The sequence below is a fragment of the Coturnix japonica genome, chromosome 1 (assembly GCF_001577835.2).
Source record: "Coturnix japonica isolate 7356 chromosome 1, Coturnix japonica 2.1, whole genome shotgun sequence".
NCBI lineage: Eukaryota > Metazoa > Chordata > Aves > Galliformes > Phasianidae > Coturnix > Coturnix japonica.
The window spans coordinates 160,542,424-160,566,442 of NC_029516.1; the positions used below are offsets into that span (position 1 = coordinate 160,542,424).

At 44.2% G+C, this 24,019-nt stretch overlaps 1 protein-coding gene across 2 annotated transcripts in view; it reads left to right on the top strand.

The window, feature by feature from the left end:
• The first annotated feature begins 2,235 nt into the window (after positions 1 to 2,235).
• The window catches only part of ARHGAP20 (Rho GTPase activating protein 20), a 58,305-nt gene continuing 36,521 nt past the window's right edge, over positions 2,236 to 24,019 (top strand). Inside the window, exons 1-2 of one of the 2 annotated variants that reach the window (XM_015852194.1) lie at positions 2,236 to 2,446; positions 12,072 to 12,160. In XM_015852194.1, the coding sequence (XP_015707680.1) occupies positions 2,348 to 2,446; positions 12,072 to 12,160 (188 nt within the window). In that variant the 5' untranslated portion in view covers positions 2,236 to 2,347. The remainder of the gene's footprint in view (positions 2,447 to 12,071; positions 12,161 to 24,019) is intronic. The other variant, XM_015852195.2, reaches the window with a different exon arrangement.

Genomic DNA, 24,019 nt, shown 5'->3' on the forward strand with positions numbered 1-24,019 from the left:
AATCCCAATGTCACTTGCTGATGGGTCCTGTTGACATGAGGCCATAAGCACATTGAGGTGCACCTGCCAGTCATTATTTGCTCACAAGAATCATACTAGTTTAACTACACCAATTATAAAATCAAGCTTAATTAAATCAGAGCAGCATTTGCATGCAGGAGACATGCAGCCCTTCAAAGGCAAGCTTCTCTTTGATGCACTGGACTCAATTTCACATGGCATATATAATAAGGCTGAAATGGATATTCAAAATCGCACAAGGCCTGGCTGTAATGGTCTTTCCTTCCTGGTGTATGGGTAGCAGTTGTGGAAGGGGTAGAAGAGCTTGGCCCCTGGCCCTGAAATAGAAACCTGAAACCTGGAGATCTCTGCAAACGTGTGTAGGGGCAGAATAGGGTATTTTCTGTTAATGCTAATCTGTGTGCACAAAATGTTAATAACTGCCTCAACTTGAATTTCTGGACCTTTATGAATTCCACTTAACAATTGCTTACATAGCACTTAACAGTTTTATTAGCAAGCCACTATCAAAAAGAGGACAGGCTTTCTCTTGTCAAGGGCCTCAGGGACCACAAGAGCATGGAGGATGGTCTTTGCAGAACTCAAACTTTTTGGAATGGAGTAGAAGCAAATAATGTGAAGATGAGGAATGACAAATTCCATCTCTCCCTAAAGCTGCTGTACTGAAGTCCAGAAAAGAAGGGCAATGCCTTCTAGACATTGTTTGCAAGGAATGCTCAAATTTACGGTGGGACTGCTCCCAGGTGATGATGATGTGGAGCTGTTCAACCACCCATCCTGTTCTCCTCCAAATTTCCCTCTTCTCCTCTGCTGTACACCCACTCCCTGTGAGGAGATGCAGCCACCATGAGGCCTGCCCTTAGCCTGCTCTGCTCTGGGCTGAGCACACCCAGGGACTTCAGCCGCTCCTCATTGTCCTCATTGTACTCCAGACCCTTCCCCATCTTTGTAGCCCTCCTTTGGACTCTCCCTAATAGCTTTATGCCCTTCTCATACTGTAGGCCCAAGCCTGCACCCAGTGCTGGAAGTGAGGCCGCACAAAGCAGAGCAGAGGGAACAGCCCTCTTCCCGCTGCATGTTGGATATGGCAGCTGAAAGACCACACAGATCCAACAGTGGGAAATGTTGTGAGTTCCAGTGTGTAAGTACATGTGGCCAAGAAGGCATGGGGCATCCTGGCTTGTATCAGCATTAGCACAGCCAGCAGGAGTGCAGAAGCAGGGAGGGGATCATCCCTCTGTACTCAGCTCTGGTGAGGCCACACCTCAAGTGCTGTGTTCAGTTTTGGGCCCCTCACTACAAAAAAGACATTGAGACCATGGAATTTGTGCAGGGAAGGGCAACAGAGCTGTGAGGAGTCTGGAGCACAAGGCTTATGGGAAGGGGAGCAGCTGAGGGAGCTGGGATTGTTTAGTCTGGAGAAGAGGAGGCTTGGGAGAGATGCTATCACTCTCTACAACTACCTGAAAGGAGGATGTGGTGAGGCCAGGGTCACCCTCCTCTCCTCAGCAACAGTGACGGGATGAGAAGGAATGGCCTTAAATTGTGCCAGAAGAAAGGTTTATTCTCTGAGTAGTCAGGCATTGGCACAGCCTGCACAGGGAGGTTGTGGATGCCCCGTCCTTGGAGGTGTTCAAGACCAGGTTGGATGGGGCCCTGGGCAACCTGATCTAGTAAAGGTGTATGTTTGGTGGCCCTGCCAGGCAGGGGGGTTGGAACGACATGATCCTTGAGGTCCCTTCCAACCCGGGTCATTCTGTGATTCTGTGATGAAGTCACTGCTCCTGGAGGTCATCGAGAAATACGTAGATGTGGCACTGAGGGACATAGTTGAGTGGCTGACAGTTGGATATTATGATCACAGAGGCCTTCTCCAATCTTAATGATTCTATTACTCTATTCAGTGATTCTTGTCCTGGAGCACAGCAGAGGCAGCCTGGCAGCTCTCTGAGCCTCAGACATTGCCATGCTGTTACCCAAGGGCCATCCCAGCACAGGCGGACATAAGGAAAGCTGTGTGAGATAACAAGGTGTCTCTGCACCCCCCGCCCGCAGGACACTCGCACGCGCAGAACAGCGAGAACGCGCCGCCGACTCCGCACGACAGCGCATGCACGTCGCCCCCTCCCGTCCCTATCCCCCTCCCCGTCCCCCCGCACCTCAGGGCCGGGCGGGAACCGGCTGCGGGCGGGGCTTGTGTGCGGGGCGTGTCCCGCGTGGGGGCGTGTCCCGCAGGGGCGTGTGCCATCGCGGCGCGCCGTGTCCATGGTGCGGGCGGCGGCGGTTGGGGTGACGGCGGGGCGGGAGATCGGCGGCGCGGGGCCGCATGGACGTCATGTCCCCGCAACAGGAGCACCTCGGGCCCAGCCGATCGTCCTCGGTGAGCGGCGAGAGCAGAGCGTTCGCCGCCGCCGACGGGAAGAAGGTAAGGCTGCTCCGCGGGAGATCGTGCGGGGAGGTGTCATCCTCGTCATCCCCGGGTCCTCGGCGGTGCGTGGGGAGCCGCCGGGGGAGATGGGGCCGCGAGTGTCCGCGGGAGGGCTCGGTGCAGGCGTGTCCAGCCGGCCGGGGGCTGCGGCACAGCTCGGCCCTCGGTCTGAGACCGGGGACAGCCGAGGGTGTCACGTAGAGGTACCTCGGTGCCGGGAGGGTCAGCACGCGGTCACCCCGAGAGCTGGGAATGCGGGATGGCGGCTCTGTGCGGTGCGGGTGTCCTGCGAGCTGCTGGGATCCGGCTGTGTGTGTCCTGGGGGGAGGTTTGGGGGGCGCCGTGGGGTGCACATGGGGTGCGCGTTTGGGATTTGCTGAGCAAACAGGGGAAGGTTTGCACCCGATTCGGGGTGCTGGGGGCTCCCACGTGTGCTTCGGGTGAGAAAAATGTGAAGGCAACTTCCTGGAGAGGTGTCCTCTGCTTTCTCTGTCGTGACTGATGATAGCTGTGCTGTGCATTGTGCCAGTTGCATCTGACACGATCAAGTGTGGAACGCTTGTTCTGCCTGCAGCTGAGTGCTCATTTCTGCCTTACACTGTGCTGTATTGAGTGAGCTGCTGTGACCACATCTTCCCACTATGTAGAAGGGGAACTCTTTTCTCCTTGGCTTAACAAGTACCATAGTGGTTTTGTACCGAAGTGGGGCTGGGTGCCTTCCTGCCGTACCCATTCTGCTTCGCAGCGCCATTTACATCTATGCTCTGTCTGCGTTTAGAGGAGTACAGTGTCACTGGCTGCCAAACACACTGGGAGGATTAGGACATGGCCAGGTTATGGTGTTCTTTATTAAAGCTGTCCACTTGATGCCTGGTAGCTTGTGCCCAGCCCTGCTGCTAGTGATGGCTGGGGCTTTGTGGCTGAAGGGACCCCCAGTTCCACTCCTCCTCCAGAGCATCTCTCTGGGCTGACCCTGGGATGTGTCCCTGTGTGTTTCATCCCACCAAGGCTTGCACCTGACTGCAGCCCCAGGGACATCTCAGGGCACAAGTAGAGTGCAAAATGGCTGCTTGGGGGGTGCTTGGCCTGACTTCTGCCTACACCTTGATTTGATAAGTTTCTGAATAAAGACTGTGATACACCTACGTGAAGGGGTGGAGTGTCTTCTGCTGGACAAATGGATGCAGTGAATGCTTGCCCTCCCCAGTACTATTTTAGAACCTGAAGCAGCTAAATGTGGGGCTTTGATTGTTCTACTACCACTTTGATTTTTGTTGAAGACACCTTGCTACCATGATGCCAGACATCACCTGAAATGAGAAGCGATGCTCAAGTGCTGCGAAGGTGAACACTGCTTTCCTACAAATCCTTTATGATTCAGCTTTCTGAAGACAAGAACTGAAGGTAGCACTTGTGCTTCCTGTTCCTGCTTCCATCGAAGGAACGCAGACCTTGTTTTTGCCCATGCTGACAAAGGAGCGGGGATGTTCCTTTTTACAGACCTTGGCAGCTCTCTTGGAATTCCTCAGTCTGCAGGCACAGACAGTGGGGGTACATAGGGAATCCTCCTGCAGCCGCAAGCATCAGTCCAGCCCCTGTGCTCCTCCACCGTCCCAGTGCTCCCTGGAGTTTCCTTACAGGCTGCCTCTGTCTGACTGGGGAAGAAGGTCCCTACCTCCATGTCTGTTCAACACTGGATTAATCCTAAATCTGCTTGAAGCAGGATCTCAATGGCAGTTCACATTATTTTTTGCTCCCCGTTTGCTGTGGACTCTCTGAATACCTGTTTTGAGCTCCACACAGTGCTAAGGCACAGCATTTTTTTTGTCAAAGCAAGAAGGCTTTGTTATTACAGGACATACTGCGCTGCTTGCAGCAGTTATATGCAGTTGTGCTGATGAGATCAGCTTTGATACTGGTGACACAGCATGGCACGTTTAAAGATATTGTTGCAAATACATACTTAACATTCACACTGCTTGTGAATCTCTGTGCTCTTCACTGAGATCCTGGCCAACAATCAGTAGGGCTGCAGTCAGAATCACACCACATAGTGCCAGAAATCTCAGCTCTCCAGGAACAGTTCTGTGACAAAAGTGCCCCCCAAACATGGAATGATGAGCCATCAATGAGCGTTTTTACTTTATTATTTCAATTACACCATTCCCAAGTTATTCTGTGATTGTTTGAGTTCCTATTTTATCATCCACTTGGCTGTAACAACAAAGCTGAAGGATCACACCATAGGACCAGGAGATAGAAGTTGTCCAAAACTCACCCCGTTTGCTTCGTGGGACCATTTAAACTACTGTCTTGCAAACACTTCCTCTCCTTTTCTTTACGTGTAAAGCAATCTGAAATTCTAGCACACCTCACAAATACTGGGAGCTTCTCCCTATTAAATGCTTGTAAAGCATTCAAGACACCCTTATGTAACGTGACACTGAAGCTCAGCATTTTAATTGATCCTTTTGGAAAATGATGGGTCGCGTTCCCTCCTTTACTGGACTTAACTGGAGTCACTGGACAGTGGTTGTTTGGCCTGCAGAGTAGTTTTTGTACTGCATAGTAACCAATACCAGTAAATTGATGCAACTCTGAAGCGGGCTGAAGTAAGATGAGTAAAAGTGATTTTACTGATGGAGCTTATTTGTACAAATTTATCAAAACAAACGGTTCAGCATGTCTTCTGTGCCAGTAGATCTGTGTCAGCAGTAACAGCTGCGGTCATTTAATTGTATTTATAAGTTTCTGGTGTTTCACTTCTCCCTTAGAGGAGTTAGATTCCAACCAGTGCTGAATATTTTACACAAGACAATCTTTGGTAACATAAGCAATCGCTCTTAAGATTTTTTGCTGCCTCCTTGAAAATTTCAAGTGACTGCTTATAATTTTTGTGAGGCTCAGCAATTTGTTATGTTTATTCATACAATGTGTACAAAAAACTTAACCGTTTTGTATAGTAGTGTTTGTGGAGGCTTAAAGCATGGGATTCTATCACCATTAGAATGTTTCTTTGTAATTCTGATCACACATACAGAAACAGTTTACTGTCAGGAAAAGGAGGGCTGTGTTCCCAACCGTGTACTAAATGGATAAAATTCAAGCAAATTGAATTGGAAGAGTAAAGGCTGTCTCACGTAACCTTCACCCTGTCCTCTATCTTACTCTGCAAAGATGAATCAAGAATGTGTTTTCATTGTACTTGATGATACTTTGGTCTCATGTCCTTGAGTATATATGGTTTTTGACATAATGCTCCTTAAGGCTGAGATTTCTTCTTCCTGTGAGACTCTGTCCTCTTTACTGTGATTGTGGCTGACGATATGGGGGGCTGCGGTCAGAATCACACCACCAGAAAGCTCAGCTTTTCAGGAACACTTCTGTGAAGTAAGTGTTGGACACTGGACAATTCCTGTCATCCTGCAGACATACCCTATAGCATCTCTGATGAGAACTGGAAAAGCCCCTGTTAATGAAGTCATCCATATTTGTCCTTCAGATGGAACCACCTTGGTAGGCAGTGCTGACTGGTGATGACTTACAGTGATGAGCCTTTTATTAGGTTTATGATTTAATTCAGAATGAGAGTTAGCTATCCCTCTTTTGTCTGTTCATGTGAGAAATTGAAAATTGTGAATAAAACAATGTGATCTAGCTCTTCAGTGTTCCAGTCTTGTGGTTTTTTTAAATCCTGCATGATGGTGGTAGGAAGGGGAAGGACTCAGAATGTTATATGGGGTCTAAGATATAGCAAATCATTGTCGGTTTACATTGTCTGTTCGATGAGGCACTCACGCTGCCCAGGGAGATGATGGAGTCACTGTCTCCGGAGATGCTCAAATAGTGTGTGGATCTGGCACTGAGGGGCATGGATAGTGGACATGGTGAGGATGGATTGACTGGTGATCTTAGTGGTCTTTTCCAACCTTGATGATTCTGTGATTGTATGATACTCCCTCTGTCATTAGTGAACTGCTCCAGAGAATGGCTTGTTGTACAGAAACTGTGGCAGAACCATGTCTGCGTGCTAACACTCTGTTTTGTGAGGTAGGAAAACTTGGGCTCCATTGAAAGCACTGCATCTGAAGTCACTGGTCCAAGCACTGTGGACACAGATCAGCAGACAGCAGGACCCAGGAGCCAAACATTCAATGCTGACCTCCTCCACGTTCTTAATAATCTTCCACATGTGCAGCTTTTGATGTAAATGGATGAGATCTTGCCAACAAATCTATATCCATGCATCCAAAGATTAGTATCTTGTGGGAGATGGGTTAGTAGGACATCTTTTGCACACAGTTTCTTTCATCAGTTTTTATTTCCACCTTAACGTTGGTCTCTATCTGCAGCTGCTGGTCCACCATTACCAGATTTTTCTTCCTTTCTGTTTGTAGTTCTTTCCTCTTGTGCCCCTGCAATCATTTTATCCACAGTTATCCATCCAGAAATAGCTTTCTTTTAGGAAAGTCCATGTAAGTACAAGTATTCTGCCAGCATAAACATAAGCACATAGTTTTGTCACCTGCTCTGCCGTTATGGAAAATGGGACCAGGCACATAGGCACACACTCTGCCTCCTGAGCCAGCCATTTACACACAGCCATCTTCTCACCCTCTTTATAAGGGCTCAGGAATGTTACAGGTCACTGTAGGGCCATTTCTTGCCCTACCCAAGAATAAGAGATTCTTGTTTCTGGTATTTTTTGGGCATTCGTGCACTGTAAGTCTAACAAGAGCTAGATTATGGCATGGAGGAATATGGGATTTATTGTTCCTTGTAAGAAGCCTGGCAATACAGGGGAAATAGTGATGCCCAGTTGTCTTTGAGAATTAACAGCTGGGTGATGAGTGTTGTTTTGATGTTTCATTGTTTGTCAAGCAGTTAGCTGAACGTTGTTGCACAGATCTCTGTAAAGGTTTGTGTTTGTGCTTTGGTTCATGTCTAGCTAATCCAGCAATGTGTGTCACAGATATGTTTTGTTACTCAGACAACAAGAAGAGTTTGCATGGGTGAATGGTTTGCATGGTTATTAACTCAGATGGTTTCATGTAGCGGGCTTTGTTAAAATCAGACTTCCTTTGACTAAAATAATAAAGTTGTGAGAGGGAGAGCTTAGCCACATGGGAGCAATCCTCAGCTCAAGGTATTGGTCCATCCAAGAGCTGCCCCTGTCACCCAGTTAAATGACCTGGGCACACATCCCAGCCTTGACCCACTTCTGGAGCGAGCTTGTAAGTCAAGAGCCTGAAATCCTTTCATCTCTGGGGAGGGTTTTAGCAAGTGTCTGCACAATGCTGAGGAGGCATTTCTGCTGTGTTCACCTGCCAGCTAGGAACTGAGTGCATTTTTCAACTATTTCATATATGAATCTCGTACATAGACATCAGGTAATATAATTTTATCATCCTAAGCTCAAAGCATTCACTATGAAGACCATTGTTCTGTATGTTATTAAGCTTAGAAATTCTTCTGTTCCCTGTCCTTTGCTCAGATAGCAAGGAGAGAATTGAGCTGATTAATTCAGCCTTGCCGGTCATCTTAGGTTTTTTTTGGTGCATTTAGTGGAGGAAGTCAACACTTCTAGGTCAAGACTCATTTCATTTATGCACAACTCAAACAGGATGGACGAACTGTGCACCAAACATGTCCTTTTCTCTCAGTTAACTACAAAGGCATTTTTTCAGGCATTCTTTATTCAATTTATGTTCTGCCATTCTCCTTCCAAGCTTGATATGGTTAAGCGATACACACAAATCACAAGAGAGCGCTTTATCTTCAGTTTGATGGTTTCTTAAGGATCTCATGCAGATGTTGCTGCTTCCCTTTTATTTATTTATTTTTGAAGGAGGAGGAATGGGAATGAATTTCTTAACTCCGATATAATAATTTACTGTACTATCAATACCCACTTCAACCACCAGCCAAAGCAGCTGAATGTGGGCAGTTAGAAGCAGATTGTTCATACAGTCACAGACTTGTGAACTACTTGTCAAAGCTGTACTCTAACTCTGCTCTTGGTTAAGGCTCTGATTCAAGAAGAACCACAGAGTATTCTTAGTACTGTTTTGCAGGGTTACTATCCTCAGCATGGTGGGCTGATCTGCTCACAAACCACCTACCCCCTCAGTTTACAAAACAGTGGTTCAGAGTGCAGGTCTGATCATTATCTGCTGGAAGTTCATTCTTTTGAAATCTATAACCCTACATGTTTTTATACCAGATGAGCAACTGGCCAAACACTGAAGTGTTGTTGGATCCCCAGTCCAACTACAGAAGCAACCCTTTTTGTTTCTGTTAAGAAAGAAATCAAGGCAGCCACCACCAGAAATGTAGAAAGTATGAAGTTAAACCTGAACTGGAAGGGAGGAGGTAGGGAACTGAGGCTTTTGAAAGCAAAGAAGGCAAAGATAACTCTAGTTTGTCCTGACTGATACAAGATGGTAATCTTTGCATCTGGCATACTGTAAACATTAATTATGGATACTGATTTTATGATACATTTCACATGGGTGTGATTCAGCCAGCAAGTATGAGGATTTCTCCCTGTGTTGACCTCTCTAATATTTACATGAAAAAAATGGGAGGTTGTGTTTTGGGACACATTATGAAATGCTTCTCTGTGTCCCATGCTTGGATTCTTGGTCGTTGCATCTCCTTTTGCTCCCAAACATCTGCTTTCACTGCAGCTGTCCAGGATGTGTCTGCTCCTCTCTGCACTGCCAGGGTGACATCCTTGCACATGGAAAAGCAGGGAGATGGAGGGGAGCAGACATGTGGGTCCAACCCAGCCAAAAATGCATTTGTCTTATTCCTCCTCAAAATAAGTCAAGTCATTGTGATGGTTTTTTATTTTCTCAGGCTCTGTATGTGGCAAAATAAAAACAAAATGACCCTTCCTGTCTATGGTTAATGTCTCTGTGTAACATTTTTATTTGCACGTGGCTGACCTGACTCACTTCATTTTTGCTCTGTAAACTTTCCTTTACCAAATCTAATAAGTGAACTTTGTCATATCTTAAAGCTCTATTTCTATAAGCTCTATCTGTATTAAGAGGATGCTGAGAGAGGCTCGGGGATCTCCTCCTGGGAAATAACACAGTCCTGAGCTGTGGTGCCCTGCTCAGACAGGCCTGCTCTCAGCAAGCCCAGAAAGGCCGGACCTGAGGTCCCTGGGATCCTCTCCTGAGTCACCTGAGTTCTAATCAAACATGCTGTAGTCTTTAGTCCTCAGATATTTAATTCAAGGCACTATTCAGTGCTGCTAGCCCAAAAGTGTGCAAGGAGTGGCTGTAATTTATAGACATTTGGGATGCAAGGACATGGACTTCATACATGCGGAAACAGCCTAGGATGTGAGGATATGGCCTCAAGTTGCACTAAGAAGGCTTAGATTGGATGTCATGAAGGATTTCTTCACAGAAAAGCTGACCGGGCATTGGAATGGGCTGTCCAGGGGAGTGGTGGAATTGACGACCCTGGAGGTATTTAGGAGATATGTGGACACAGAGCTTAGAGATGTGGTTTAGTGGTGAACCCGCAGTGTTAGGTGAGGGCTGGAGTTGATGATCTTAGGGGTCTTTTTCAACCTTTGTTTCCATGATTTCAAAACACTACATTTTTTTTTTATTATTTATTTATTTATTTTCAGTGGCTTTCTTTTCAGACCGGAGCAGTCAAAGGATTTAAGATCTCTCTGTAAGCATCACCAAACCTCCACTGTATTCACAGGAGCTGAGATGCTCCAGTTTAAACCACCCCCTGAAAGCCACCTACTCAAAAAGAGACTTTCAGTAAATTTGTAACTGGGAGTCGATACTTTATATAAACTCCTACAAAATCTGATGGTTGAGCAGAATCTGTGGCTTGCTTTCTGTAGACTATTAGACACAGATCTCTTTATGCCTTCTCATTTATAGATATTTTTTCAAATACTAGCAGCTTCAGCAGTGAGATCTAATGATTTCATTCACTAGAAAAATGTATGATCTATTCTATTAGTAATCTATTAAGTTATTATTCAGTTAATTTTCAGTTGGACAGAAGATATCTATATAGTCCCAGACCTAATTTATCTGTCTTGAGAAGGTTATGCCTTAATGAAAGAAACAGCAAGGTGAGATCATTTTTAAAGGAGAACTGAAATTACATGGTTGAATTTATAACAACTGCTGTGTAATAGCTGTAACTGCATATCTAACAAAATGAGCATACTTGCATAAATAGGGAACCAAATAATGACAATAACAAATGCACTGCAGTGAGTGAAACAGATACACTTGTCAAAGGTAAAGCACATGGTTCTGTCGGGTGTCTTCTCTCAGAGCGGACCAAACCATGCACATGCCCAAACAAATGTGTGCCACATCCTGAGCACAAATTGGCAGAAGAACCAGTTGTTCCCGAACATGTCTGTTCCTGGAACTCAGTGATTATATTTAGGGTAAAGGAAGAAAATCTTGCTGTGCAATTATCTGCGAGCAGTGACCGCCAGAGGTTCCTCTGATTGTGTGCTCTCAGTGGTGTGCAGGCTGATGTGAAGGACCAGCTCAGGACATTTTCTGTCTATAGGTCTCAGGAGGAGCTCAGCCCCCTCTGCTTGTTCACCAGTCTATTATGAAAAATATTTGAGCAAAATAAGGCAACAAATGTGCTTTGATGGAGGGCCTGTGAGGGCAGAGGTCACACACCTTGGCAGCAGCAGGCTGCAACGCTGCTTCCTACAGCAGCTTCAGTGCTCAGGCCAGCACACCATAGTCCTATTGCTAGCTGCAGGAGGGAGGCAGTGTGGTGATGAATATGTTTCTATGCAGCAAAATGTGTGTTTCTGTCTCCAGCACATGCTTTTGAAAACTTCTGCCTCTAGGGAAAGCAGCTTTGTCTATTTGCTCAGTATTTTTATTGTGGTATTCGACTTCACTTAGTGGGAATCCAAGCTCCCTTGATAGCTACTGACATTTCCATCTCTTACCTATGCTTTGTTGTTGGTTTTTCTTTCTGCTGCTTTCCCCGTGTTTCCTTTTGCCCATTCCCTCCCGGTTCTCCCATGTCTTCTGAAAACTGCCCTGCCTTCCCAGGCATGATCAGGAATGATACTGCGAGAGAGGAGCAATGTTCTAGTCAGATCAATAGGGAAGGAACTTGCTCATATCTCTTCAGAGTTCTAAAGATCTTGGAAACAAATGTTGCCCAATAAACGTAGGTGGGTAAAATACAAACATTAATTTAAAATATATTGCAGGACTGGTACAGAAATGTATCGAGTATTTGAAATTTGAACCATCATCTGGATACTAAGTACATATAAAGTAAAATAGATTCCTAAGGGTCAAAAAGTGATTGAGGAAAAGCTCTGGATGTTTATTTTATGTATGCAATACTTTGGATATCTCTGTATGGATGCTAATTGTCAGCCTCTCTGTATTACTGGCTTTCAGGCCATGCTCCTATTTTTCTCAATATATGGCATTTTGCAACCATTTTTCACTCCCAGGGTTTCTGATAGTGATAACTCACCCTTTTTCTTGTGGTCTGAAATTGGAGTCTGGCTGCTACAAGTCTGTATGCACGCAGTAATGGTTCCAAATCTCACCTACAATTTCTTTTTGTTTCTCTTTCCAAGCAAAAAATGAAGAGTTTGGCCCAAAGACGCCAGTCTGCACCATCCTTGATCTTCGTCAAAGCACTTAACAGATCTAGATCTGTCTCAAGGTGAGTCAGTGAGTTTTGCTGGCTGTACATGCTGTACCAGGTATAACTCAGGCATGGTAATTGTGGGACTGTACAATTTACTTTGAGCTGTGATGGACTGCTATGATGCACTCTCTCCAGAGGTCTGAAAGCCTATGCTGGTTTAGGAGAATGCTGTGGGCCAGGATCTGGTAGTCCCAGCCTTGTCTTATCCTCCTACCATAGCAGCTTGTGAGAGAGAGCATGTAACTGTGTGCATGTGTGACGTGTTCAGCGTTTCATTTCTGTGTCTTCTGCCAGGATCAACCATTTCTCCTCCCTTCCCACCCTAGAGTAAAGCTGCCATAGAAACAGGAGCTTCTATGGAGCTGTTCCATTGTCTAGTTTTCTCTCCTGACCTGCCATTTGAACCATTCTGCATACATGACTTTTATCTTCCTGCACTACAGTTCATTAGACTTTAAACTTACAAAACATAAGTGTTTATCAAGAAGTGAACCATCTGGTAGGTTGTTAATGCTTCCAGCTGTGTAGAGCTCTTTACTAAGAAACATTATTGATGGAAAATGAAGTATGGCTTTGTAAGGAATATTTTTTTCCTACACTGTGTTGTGTTAAATAATCAGTATGTGAACTTTGGAAAGTCTTCTGTGTTTGATCTAACTAATACCTGGTTTCATATTTGTCATCTCACAGAATTTCAGAAGCTTGTGGAAGTATTTTGTGGAAACATCAGAGTTGCAAAATAGGAAAGGAAAATGAGTAGAAACGACTTGCACGTCTTTTTACTGGCTGTGACTTGAAAGAGGAAGCTGAGAACTGAATTTCTAAAGGTGTTTGCACCTTTTTGTGTAGTCTACTGGCCTCAGCTTAGGGCTGTGAGCCAGCAGCATGTTCTGGTTCTGGCTGTAAAATCTGTTCTGCGACCTCTTTTTTACTTTGTTTCCCGGTCTTTAAAATAAATGGAATTGGTGTTCTGTAACCCCTTCATGGGATTACTGAAACATTTTGTCTGTACTATCCTACTTGTTTTCCATTTACTACTATTACATTGGATTTGTAGTTACACTCGTAGTTGTGATACCACCTCTTGGGCATGGATCCCACATTCATAACTGAAACTCTGAAATTAGAGATGGACTACTGCTATGAGGAGCAGCAATACCTGGAGGGTACAGGAGGCAAGAGATGCAATCCCTCCACCCTTGGATGTTAGATTTTCCTACCATTTATACACCTGTGTCCCCATAAGCCTAGAGTCATAGAATCATTAACCACGTAATGATTTGCCTTGGAAGGGTCCTTAAAGATTAATTAGTTTCATAGACAGGGATAGTTTCCAGTAGACCAGGTTGTGCAAAGCTTCATCCAGCCTCGTCCTGAGCACTTCCAGGAATAGGACAATTGTCTTCCCTTGAAACTATCTTAACACTTGGTCCTCAATACTAAAAAAATGTATTATTTTCAAAGTTCATATGTTGGAGCTTCTGTCATTTGTCTGCTGGGTCCAGACGTGGGCATTTGTCTTCAGTTCTGCTTTTTTTGTTGACCTTGCTTTATTGTCTGTCCCATAAGTATCAGAGATTGACCATAGCTGGAGAAGCCACTGAGTGGGATAATATTCACCACATAACTTTCACCTAATAATATTTCACTGTTTCTAAAGTGTAAGTATGTCTTGCTTGCATAGCCCAGGGCAGAATTCCTTCCAGATCCAGGTTTAGCATGCAAAAGGATTTTCTTTTTTTTCTTTTTGTAAGGCCAGTTGGAAGAAACTTTATGGTGGAGAGGTCTAAGGAATGGGAAATATTGCCTTGTTCTACAGGAAGAGCAACACCTTGCCTGACTGATCCTGCCATTTCCAGAGAAGTTAGGTGCTGCCCGCAGCCCTGCCTGTCCTCTGTCTGGGGCATGCAGCGTTTTAGCTGCTCCTCTTGTTTCCAAGTAGAGTCTGTGGCCTTAACAAGAGGTGTCTGGTGAAGTTTGAAGACCTTGGAGGCCAGAGCAGGTGATTTTGTAGCTTCAAAGCCTGTCAGTGAGAGAGTAACGCTCTTGATGATGTAGTGTTTATTATTGTTCACAGGAGCAATAATTCTCACCTATACCTGACTTCCTTGTTTGGCTGCACAAAATACATCCCTCTTCCTCTTCATCACTAAACTGATGGATGAGTTTGAACTTTCCACTTGGTTTGTTGTGTAAATGCTTAACTCCTGTGAAGTGCTTTCTCTTAAGGCGAGTTAGAGAGCAACAAAATGACTTCCCGTGCTTTCTAATCTCCTCCAAATGTTTTATCTCAGAGCTGTCTTAGCTCTTAGTTCCCCCTCTTGTAGACACAGCCAGACTGCAAAATCCATTATTCTCCTCTGGCAGTGAACCTTAAGAGCGGGACTCCATTACACTTACTTGTTAATGGTTGATTAATGACTTGTAGATGATAAAACTCCTATCTGAAGTTAGCGTACATCTGTGAGGGATTTATATGAATCCTCTCACCTCAGCAGCTGGCTCACCTCAACATTTGTTGAAATTAACGAACAAGTGCAAAGTTTAAAAGGGCAGGAAATACATATAAGCACAAGTCAGCTTGTATTTTTACACTGCTTTATATGTCAGGTGCCCTTGGATTATGTAGAGGGCATTTTCATAAAATGTGGTGGCAGCCATTTCGGACAGAAATACCTTTGGGCAGTTTAGAGCTTATTAATTTTCAAAGAAACCATTGTGACATCTGGAGATGGCTGTTTTAGCATTAGGAGGATTGAGTTTTTTAAATGGTTGTGTTGCTGTAGCTCTTATGGCAGGAGGATCTATGTGAGATGAGATAATCAGGCTGGAAAAATCAGACACTGTTTTGTCCCTCTGTGCTCTTCTTCAGTCTTAAAAAAGAAGGAAATTGGAAAGTCTTGTGTGTTCAAAAGCTTGTCTTCTTTTCCATCAGCTATATCATTTGGCTTTATGAAAGTTAGGCCTTCCTTACAGTTCTTGCCTTGCCACATTGGCCATAAAGAAGTCCAAGACACTTTGCCTGTGGAGGGATTCTGAGATAACTGTGAATGGCACGGTGGTGTACAGATGTACAACCACTCTGCAGTCCCTGTCTCACTCAATTGTAACTGTAGACAGCAAGGGAAGATAGTAAATAGTATAGATATTCTAGTGGAATTTAGGCCATTACTTCCAACAGATGAAAATATGCAGACTATTCATTGCCTCCTGGTTTTGCTTCTCTTCCTCTTTTCTGAATAGCTTATCTTTCCTCACAAAGCAGTGATGAATAGGCATGCAAGGACTGTTTCACATCATCACATGTCCTCTTTGGAAGCAGTTTGAGCAGAGTTATTCTAGAACGCACCGAAAGAGTAAGCTTTTGGTATTTTTCTTGGCTGATATTCAGATGCAGAAAGTTTGATTGTTAACTACATTAATATGTATGAAATCAGCAAAGGGTTTGGGTTGGTTATATTTGGACCTGGACCTGTTGCACAGTTGTAATTTTCCTTTTTTTTTTTTCCTTTATGTCCTGCACAACTTAATGATATACTTCAGTGCAAGACAAATTATGGGCTTGAAACAGAAAAGAAATGTCTGAGACCTTGATTTAAGCATCAGGTCTTGTCTCCTCAAAATAACTGATGTTAATAATTGAGACTTGTTTCGAACACAATTTTCAGCCTTTGTTCTGCTGTCCTTCGAAACAGTTTTCACATGTGACAAAGCCCAAGCTAACGAGTTTCTGCTCTGTTTTGGCAGACTTCTGTTCATATGGAGAATACTTGACAGGACAGCCAAATTCTGTCTTGCTTTTGCTGGCAACTTTCCTTTTCCTCTTGCACGCCCCCACCAGATCTTTGAAAATGATATTTTTACATGCTTAATAATATAATTATTTACATGCTTTAATAATATGATTTTACATTGCTTAGTCTTCATGACCATTTATAGGTACATGCCTCTGCACGCTAAAGACATTAAAATATCAGTAATTAAACTACTCTTCATTGCAGAGTTAAGAATCTTTATGATATTATTTTGGTATAAGTGAGAAGCAGGACAGGTTTTAAAATAAAATCAGGAATCGTTTTTAATGGCTTTACAAGCAAACCTTTGCAGAACCTGAAAAGGAAATATCTAAAAAGTCAGCCCTCCCCAGTTTTATTATTTGGATTTAAAGTCAAAGAATTTAAAGGTATAGACTGGATATTTCAGAAATCTCCAAGGGTGTTCTCCTGTCCTGCAGATAGAAGCAGGGCTGCGCTGCTCATGTTGAAGCTGCTCTTTCTTCTCCTGATGCACAGTAGATGACTGTGGTGTGTTATCTTCCAGGGGCCAGTGCCAAATGCTAAAGATCCCAGATAACGAAGATCATATGTGTAATCTAGTAATGCGTTCCACTTGGCTCAAGTCAAATACAAAGTGTTCCCGAAGTCTTGTACATTGTGTTTTCAGGGTTTTAGTCAGAAGATATGTGGATGATCCAAGCTATGTGACTGGTTGAAGACAAAAATAGAGACTTCTAATAAATGTAAATTGCCAGGAGGCCCTAAATGCCTCCTTTTCACAGGGGAGATGAGTGCTCGGTGTTTCAGAAAAATGTGATTGTGAATAGGAACGGAATAAGTTCACTGTGAGTAACTAACTTGTTAAGCAGGTATTTCGCTTATAATCATTCTGCTCATTCTTCTCTCGTTTCCATGGTAGCAATTAATTTTTCCTCTGCAATCTTTGCAAGGTGCATTGGGTTGGTAAAGCTCAGCACCTCTGCTTCAGGGGCTGTGGCAGGAAGAGGCCCCAGGCAGCCGCTATCTCTTCAGCTCCTGTGGCACTTGCTTCCATGTAGCCCCCGAACAACAGTGTGGGGGGAGGACTGGGAACAGCACGGTGCCCACTGGGCTGAGGGCCTGTTCTGAAACTTCACAGCTTCTGTTTTTTGTGAGAACTGCAAGCAGGTTTCATTAGAAACCAAGTTTCTAGTCATCAAGATGGCGCAAAAGTCATATTCCCAAAGGCTCATCCAACAGCACAGATGAAGAGCCCTTTATTTCTGTATTTCATTTTTAGATTTAATTAAATCTCAACATTTTCTGACTAGGATTTTTTTCTGAAATTTTCTGCTTCATGGAAAGTTCTGCTATTTTAACATTCTATCTTTACCTGAATGAGCATAATTCTCTGAACGAGAACTTCTCCCATCAGTATGTTCTGTTTCCATATGCAAGGCAAGGAAACATGAATTTGTATACAAACAGTGAAAAGTTTAGGAAAGACAAAGCTACTTTCCTTCAGATTGTTCTTCCTTTTAAAATTAATCACACTTAATTAAAATAATGATGATAATGTTGTTGAACACGAGCCAGCAATGTACTCAGTTGGCCAAGATGGCCAATGGCATCCTGGCTTGTATCAGGAACAGTGCAGCCAGAAGGAGCAGGGAAGGGATCATCCCCTGTACTCAGCTCTAGTGAGGTTGCACCTCAGGTGCTGTGTTCAGTTTTGGGCCCCTCAGTACAGGAAAGACTTTGAAATCCTGGAGTGTGTCCAGGGAAGGGCAGCAAAGCTGGTGAGGGGTCTGGAGCACAAGACTTATGGGGAGCAGCTGAGGGAGCTGGGGTTGTTTAGTCTGGAGAAGAGGAGTCTCAGGGGAGACCTTACTGCCCTCTGCAGCTGCCTGAAAGGGGGTTTTGGGGGTGTGCAGGTCATCCTCTCCTCCCCTGTAACTACCAATAAGACTAGAGGGAATACCCTCAAATTGTGCCAGGGGAGGTTCAGGTGGGACATCAGGAAAAATTTCTTCTCAGGAAGAGTGGTCAGGCACTGGAACAGAATGCCCAGGGATGTGATGGAGTTACCATCCCTGGAGCTGTTCAAGAAACATTTAGATGCTGTAATAATGGACATGGTTTAGTGGGAAATATTGGTGGTAGGTGGACAGTTGGACTGAATAATCTTGGAGGTCATTTACAACTTGGTGATTCTGTGATTCTGTAAATGTATTAGTTGTCATTTTTATAGTATTTCTAATTCATCCGTGATTTAAGCCAATTATAACACTGGAGTGTTGTTTCTTTAAACCATGTGCTTGAATGAATAAGTTATTTTTATGTAGTAATAGCTGGGGATAAAATTTTATTAACTGTTAACAAGGAACAAAGTGAACTTTCTGAGGCCTCAAATGGCCTTTTAACTCTGAGACTGGCATTCCTGTAGCCCCGCTGTTTCTTCTATTTTGTTTTGTGTGAGCATGTGTGTGTATGTGTGCATATGTTTGTTTTTGATAAAACACATCAGGTCTTCATTTATTACATACAAAGTGGCTTATAACGATGTTTGTACATCTGGAGATTGAAATGAGCAGGGGCTCTCAGAGATCTGCTGCCTTTTTATTAAAAGAAAGGGAGTAAAGGTAAAAAGACTGCAGGCTTGGAAGCAGGGTTTTGGAAGGATTGGAGTTTAAATGAGGGATTAATTTTACAATAAATGACTAATAGTTTAACACCCGTGCTTTGAGCTGATTCCCCTTTGGATGGAGTTGTGACAGTCTGAAGACAAAGGAGGCGAGCGGCACTGCTCAGCAGGAGGAGTGCTCATCCAGATGTCTCTCTGCCCACATCTGCTTTTGGATTCATCCCATTTAGGGGCTTTTTGGATTAAGCCTTGAGATCTGGCAAAATGCAGCCCTTGTCCGGCCATTGTGTATCCCTGGTTTTAGACAATGAAATCTCTGCCAAACGACAGTCTGGCCAAACAGTTTGGGCAGCAGCATACCTGAGGAAATCACAGGACTGACTTGCTCAGACTTCTTTGTGGCCGTTTATCTTGTGTAAACAAGCAGAAAGCCTCTAATGATGTGCAGGCTGATGTGCAGCCTCTGGTGCTCTCACCTCTGACAAGGGCCAGCATTAAATATGCATTGAACTCTCCTCCTGGCTGATAGAGCATTGCTTCTCCACTTCCAATTGCTTTCTCATGGCGTACAGAACTGCTGGGGGGTGAGTTTTTAATCACGCTGCAAGAATAACAGTCTATCTTTGGATTTCTTCCGTCCTTGTGTCTGAAGTGCTTGAGTACCGTGGGCTACATCCAGTGAACGATAATGCATAGGAATAATTTAGGTACCTGAATTTAAAGCTATCACTTAAAAAACACCTCCTTGGTGGCTGCCTGATCTCCCAAGTGCCTCTGGTCTTTAGGCACTAACCAGCTGACAGGAAAGCTCTCCATACACTAGGAAGTTGTGCTTTTGCATGACAGCTGATGGCACTGAACAGGTCAATGCCAAAGAACTGAACATTGTCCCCTGGGGCACCCTGTCAACCATTCTGCTGATCCCATTTAGCCTGCCTGGACAAAGGCAAGGGTTGTTTCTACCCTGTTCACTAGTCAGGTCCTCACTGATCACCTCTACTCTTTGCTAAGCTGCTGGCCATGAAGCCTGTGCTCCTTCACTGGAAATGAATTGACCAGGCTCAGGCAGCTCATCTTCCACTTCCCAAAAGAGTGATGCAACTACTACGTCTGTTCCTGGGATTTTTATTCTTTGCACGTAGCTCCCTGATATATCCAGGTTCAGCCTTTCATATCCATAGCTCACAGTGGTTGTATGCTTCCCATGTATGTAATTACTTATTACCATCAGGTGTGGGGATGTGGAGTGCCCTCTAATATCTTTTTCCCTCATCACAGGCCACCAGTGAGGTAGAATTCTCTGACTAACCCACCAAAACCCTCTTGCACGTGCAGGCAGGTAGTTGTAAGGGGTAAACAGGTATGTGTGGCTGCTCCTGATGTGGCTGCCGGCTGTCCATAGGAATCTGGGTCACACACATTCAAGGACTGGCAGCAGCAGGCATATCAGATAATCTCTTCACTGTAATAGGATAATTCCTGTGCTGCAGTACTAGTATCAAAACATGAATTAAAGCCCTTGAGGAAAACCAAAGCCAGATTTGTTCCCCTAAGAGCCGGGACAGGTGCAGTGAAGTGACAGTCCCATCTGACACAGGCACTGTCCCTTATAGGAAAGTGGTCTCAAAGGACCACTTTGGAGGGGGGCTTATCTTGTAAAGGCAGTGCTTGAGCTGTTTGTGGGTAATTTTGTGTGTGATTACTTTGTTTACCATCAGCAAGTTTCTCCTGAAAAGGGCATCCAGAGAACAGCTTCTGATGGATTCTATCATCTCTGCTTTGCCTGGCCACATTTTTTGAAGTCTTGCACTGTTTTGAATGCTTCTCTTAAAGCTTGTTGTGGTGCAACTGCGGTCTCTCCACACGTGTCATGAGCCTTGGTGAACTACTTGCTGAAGAATGGCAAAATCAGAGGCTAAAGGGAAATCGCTGCTGAGCAACAGGGCTTTCAAAGAGCCAAAACAACCCTTCTGATCTTACCTGGTAATTGTGTGACGTGTCTGGCAGGCAATAAACCTTCAAGCAGTCACCTAGAAACTTCTCTGTTTCCCTGTTAAAAAGGCACAGTCCCACAGTAGCCTTGTTATTGTCCATTGACTGCCTACCTAACAGGGAGCTTCAGATAGTGGAAGTGGAGTAGCTGCAGGCAGATGCTTACATGTGGGCTCACTGACAGCCATAAATGATGAGCCAGAAGGAATTTCTGAAGATGCTCACACCAAGCTTGTCATATGTACACCTCAGCTTGACAGGGCTTGTTTCTGCTGAGCTCTGCAGCATCTCCTGGCTATTTTTGGTAGCCTAGAATTCCTGGCTAATGCATGACCTACACTGAACTCTTTCAGTACATTTTGAGAGAAGATATTTGAAACCCCCATTAGGAGTAAGGGTTAATTTCATCCTTGATGTAACTCACAATCAGCTGAGTTGAGCTAAGCTTTTAAATTTCCCAATTGTGATTAAGTTGATTAAATGTCCCAGCTGTGATTGCTGTTTTACAAAATGTTTTGGTAGGACATAATCCTCATCCCTTCAGGCTACTCAAATAATACTGGACCTGTCTAGGGAGACATGGGTGAAGCTGGAACCCCAGAATGCTCTCCTATATGCCAATAGCATGGGTTCAAAGGAGCCACTGTGGAGGTGGCAAAGACTCCTCCATGCTTCTTGTTGTCCATAAGACACTCCAAAGAAGTGAGAGTGCACTGCGGAACAAAGGACCAGTTCTTCCCAAGACCAAAACAAGTTACATCGACTTCTGCACAAGAATATGTCCTCCTTTACACTTCTCCCCCTCCCAGGAGGAGTTGGACCAAAACCCCTTAGACTTGGTGGTCTCCAGTTGGGCTATATCTCCAGTACTGGAGGACACCCACATAGCAAGAGCTTTTCACTAGGTGTTTACTTAACTTTCACTACATTCTTTTTGGGTGGAAATAGGCAAAGTATGACTGAAACGTGTGGTGCTACTTCATGCCAGTAGAGAATGTTGCCCTTATGCTAAATGTTCAGATTAAACACCTTGCAGCTGTTTGTTAAACTAAAACAATTTTTAAAAAGCCTGGAAGTAAACCAAACCACAAATGTGTTTCCTGTCTCCAGCCACCACTCGTAATACATGTTTGCTCTGCAGAGAATATTGTCCTTTTGGCTATGCAGAAATTACTTAAGTGCCGTTTGTTTTCTGATCAGCTGCCAAGCTTCCATTCTGAAATGTGTAAGGATTTCTTAAACGCTGCTTCTTACCCTAAAGCCATATGATGTTTTACTGCAAGTCATAGTTGTGTACTGATTTTTGGAAGACTACAGTAGAAAAGTGCCCTTACACGCTTTGGCACCTCTAGCAACCAGTGTAAACTATGTTGATACGCTGTAATAGCTTTTATTACTTCGAAGTAGATTTTAATATCATGCAAACATGATTCCAGATGCTTAGGAAACAACTTTCAGAATTCTAGAATAATTTCAGTTGGAACATTTTCGCAATATATTTTGAATTATAATATGCCCACTGAATTTTAGAAGCAGAAAAGCAGTAAAAGAAGTTTCAACCAGTTGCACATTTATGCAAATAGAAGCAGACATTTTAGCACTTAGAAAATAAATAATGCTCTTTAAAAATCTGAGTAGGTCTCACTAGCTTCACTGTACAAAAGCTACTGTACGTGATGGCAATGGCCTATGAGAACTTCAATAGAGTGCTTGCAGAAAATAGACATGTTATTTCTGGAATGCTGTACTGTTTTCACAGAGCGCTGCTTCAACTCTGTGTGCTTTACCATAGGTGTCAGCAAGCAAACCTGCCCTGCATCCTGAGCAAAATAAGCCCTTAGCAGAACAGGGATGAGGTTTGACAGCAGGTTTTCAGAAATGGGTTTGCAGCCTGTGTGATTAAAGAGAGTTTTATACTTGTCTGTCCAAGTCCCTTCTATAAGTAGACAGCTTGAGATTACAACAGCATCCTAATTTGCTGTCAGCCCTCACCTACCTTCCTGGAAAGCACTCCTACCCTGCAGGCTGATACTTTTTGTGCTTGCTTTCCCCCTCCAGGTATAATTACCACTTATTATAATAAGGTGCTGGATAAGCTTAGATGTAAAGCTTACTCCAAATGGTGAGAAGCTGAAATGGGAAGACGTGTGGAAGATCCTGGGCATACAGGTGGCTCTCCAATGCACTGGTTGTGGCTGAAAGGCAGCATGTGGATTGCACCTTTAAAAATGCGATGGATTGTTATTATTATTTTTAAATCTAACAGTCTAAATAGGGCTCTGAGCCTGTGGATTTGCTCTGTGTGGGTGAGTTGTGTCTGCATGGAGTCTTGTTTGTGGCAAGAGGAGCTGAGAGCACTTGGCCCTGAAGCCAGCAGGCCTTGGTGTGTGAGAAGAATCCTGCTGGGGACAGGGCAGGCAGAGCAGTGGACAGGCCTGCTCTCTGGCATCCTCTTCTTCAGCATCTTCTTCCTTCCATGAAGTGGTATGAGTTTGTGCCCAACTAGAAGCTGTGTCACAAGGACACCTCCAGCAAGGCAGCATTAACATGCAGAACCATGTGTCATATTTCCCAGTTTCTGCCTCTTTTGCATCTGCGGCTGGATTTGAGAAAATAATAAAGTACCTACACAGGGCTTTGACTGTCCCACAGCCATCCTTCAAAGACAATGGATGATGGAGTTCAGATGATCTTCTGTGATAAACCAGTTGCACCCCCAGACTTTCTAGTATGGTCAGGGACTCCTTTCAAGCCATGTACCTTAATAAGCTATCAGCATGACAGAGGCTACATTCATCAAGAGCATAAGCAGGACTGTTCCTGTTTTCTAGCATGCAGTCCCATGCATGGCTGTTTCAATATATAAGAAAATCTTTCTCTGCATTTTTTGCTTTTCTCTTTTTCACACACAGAATGTGATGATCGGTTACCGTGATACTGCCAGGTTGGTGAGGATACAGTATGACACACATCCAAACTATCATTTATGATGAAATTAGATAGTTGTTGAAGTCTTGAAATGTTAACACTGCACTTGAGTGCACTCTTAGCAGCTGTGGGACACAGATCAGTGCTCACTGATGTATTACAGGTCTGGGTTTTATTCCCACCTTATCTCAGAGAAAACAAGAGTGCACACCACTATGAAGCTATTTTCTTGTGATTAGTTAAAGAATACTTGTAGAGTGGGTTGGGTTGGAGGGGGCCTTTAAGGTCATCTAGTTCCAATCCTCTGCTATAGGAAGAGACACTTCTCACTTGATAAGGTTGCTAAAAGCCCCATCCAGCCTGGCCTTAAGTGCTTCCAGGGAGGGCCATCCACAATGCCTCTTGGCAGCCTGTTCCAGTGTCTCACTGCCTTCATGGTAAAGAATTTATTCCTAATATTTAGTCTCAGCCTACCCTCCTCCAGTTTAAAGCCATTTCTCCTTGTCCTGACACTACATGCCATTACAAAAAGTCTCTCCCCAGCTGTCCTGTAAG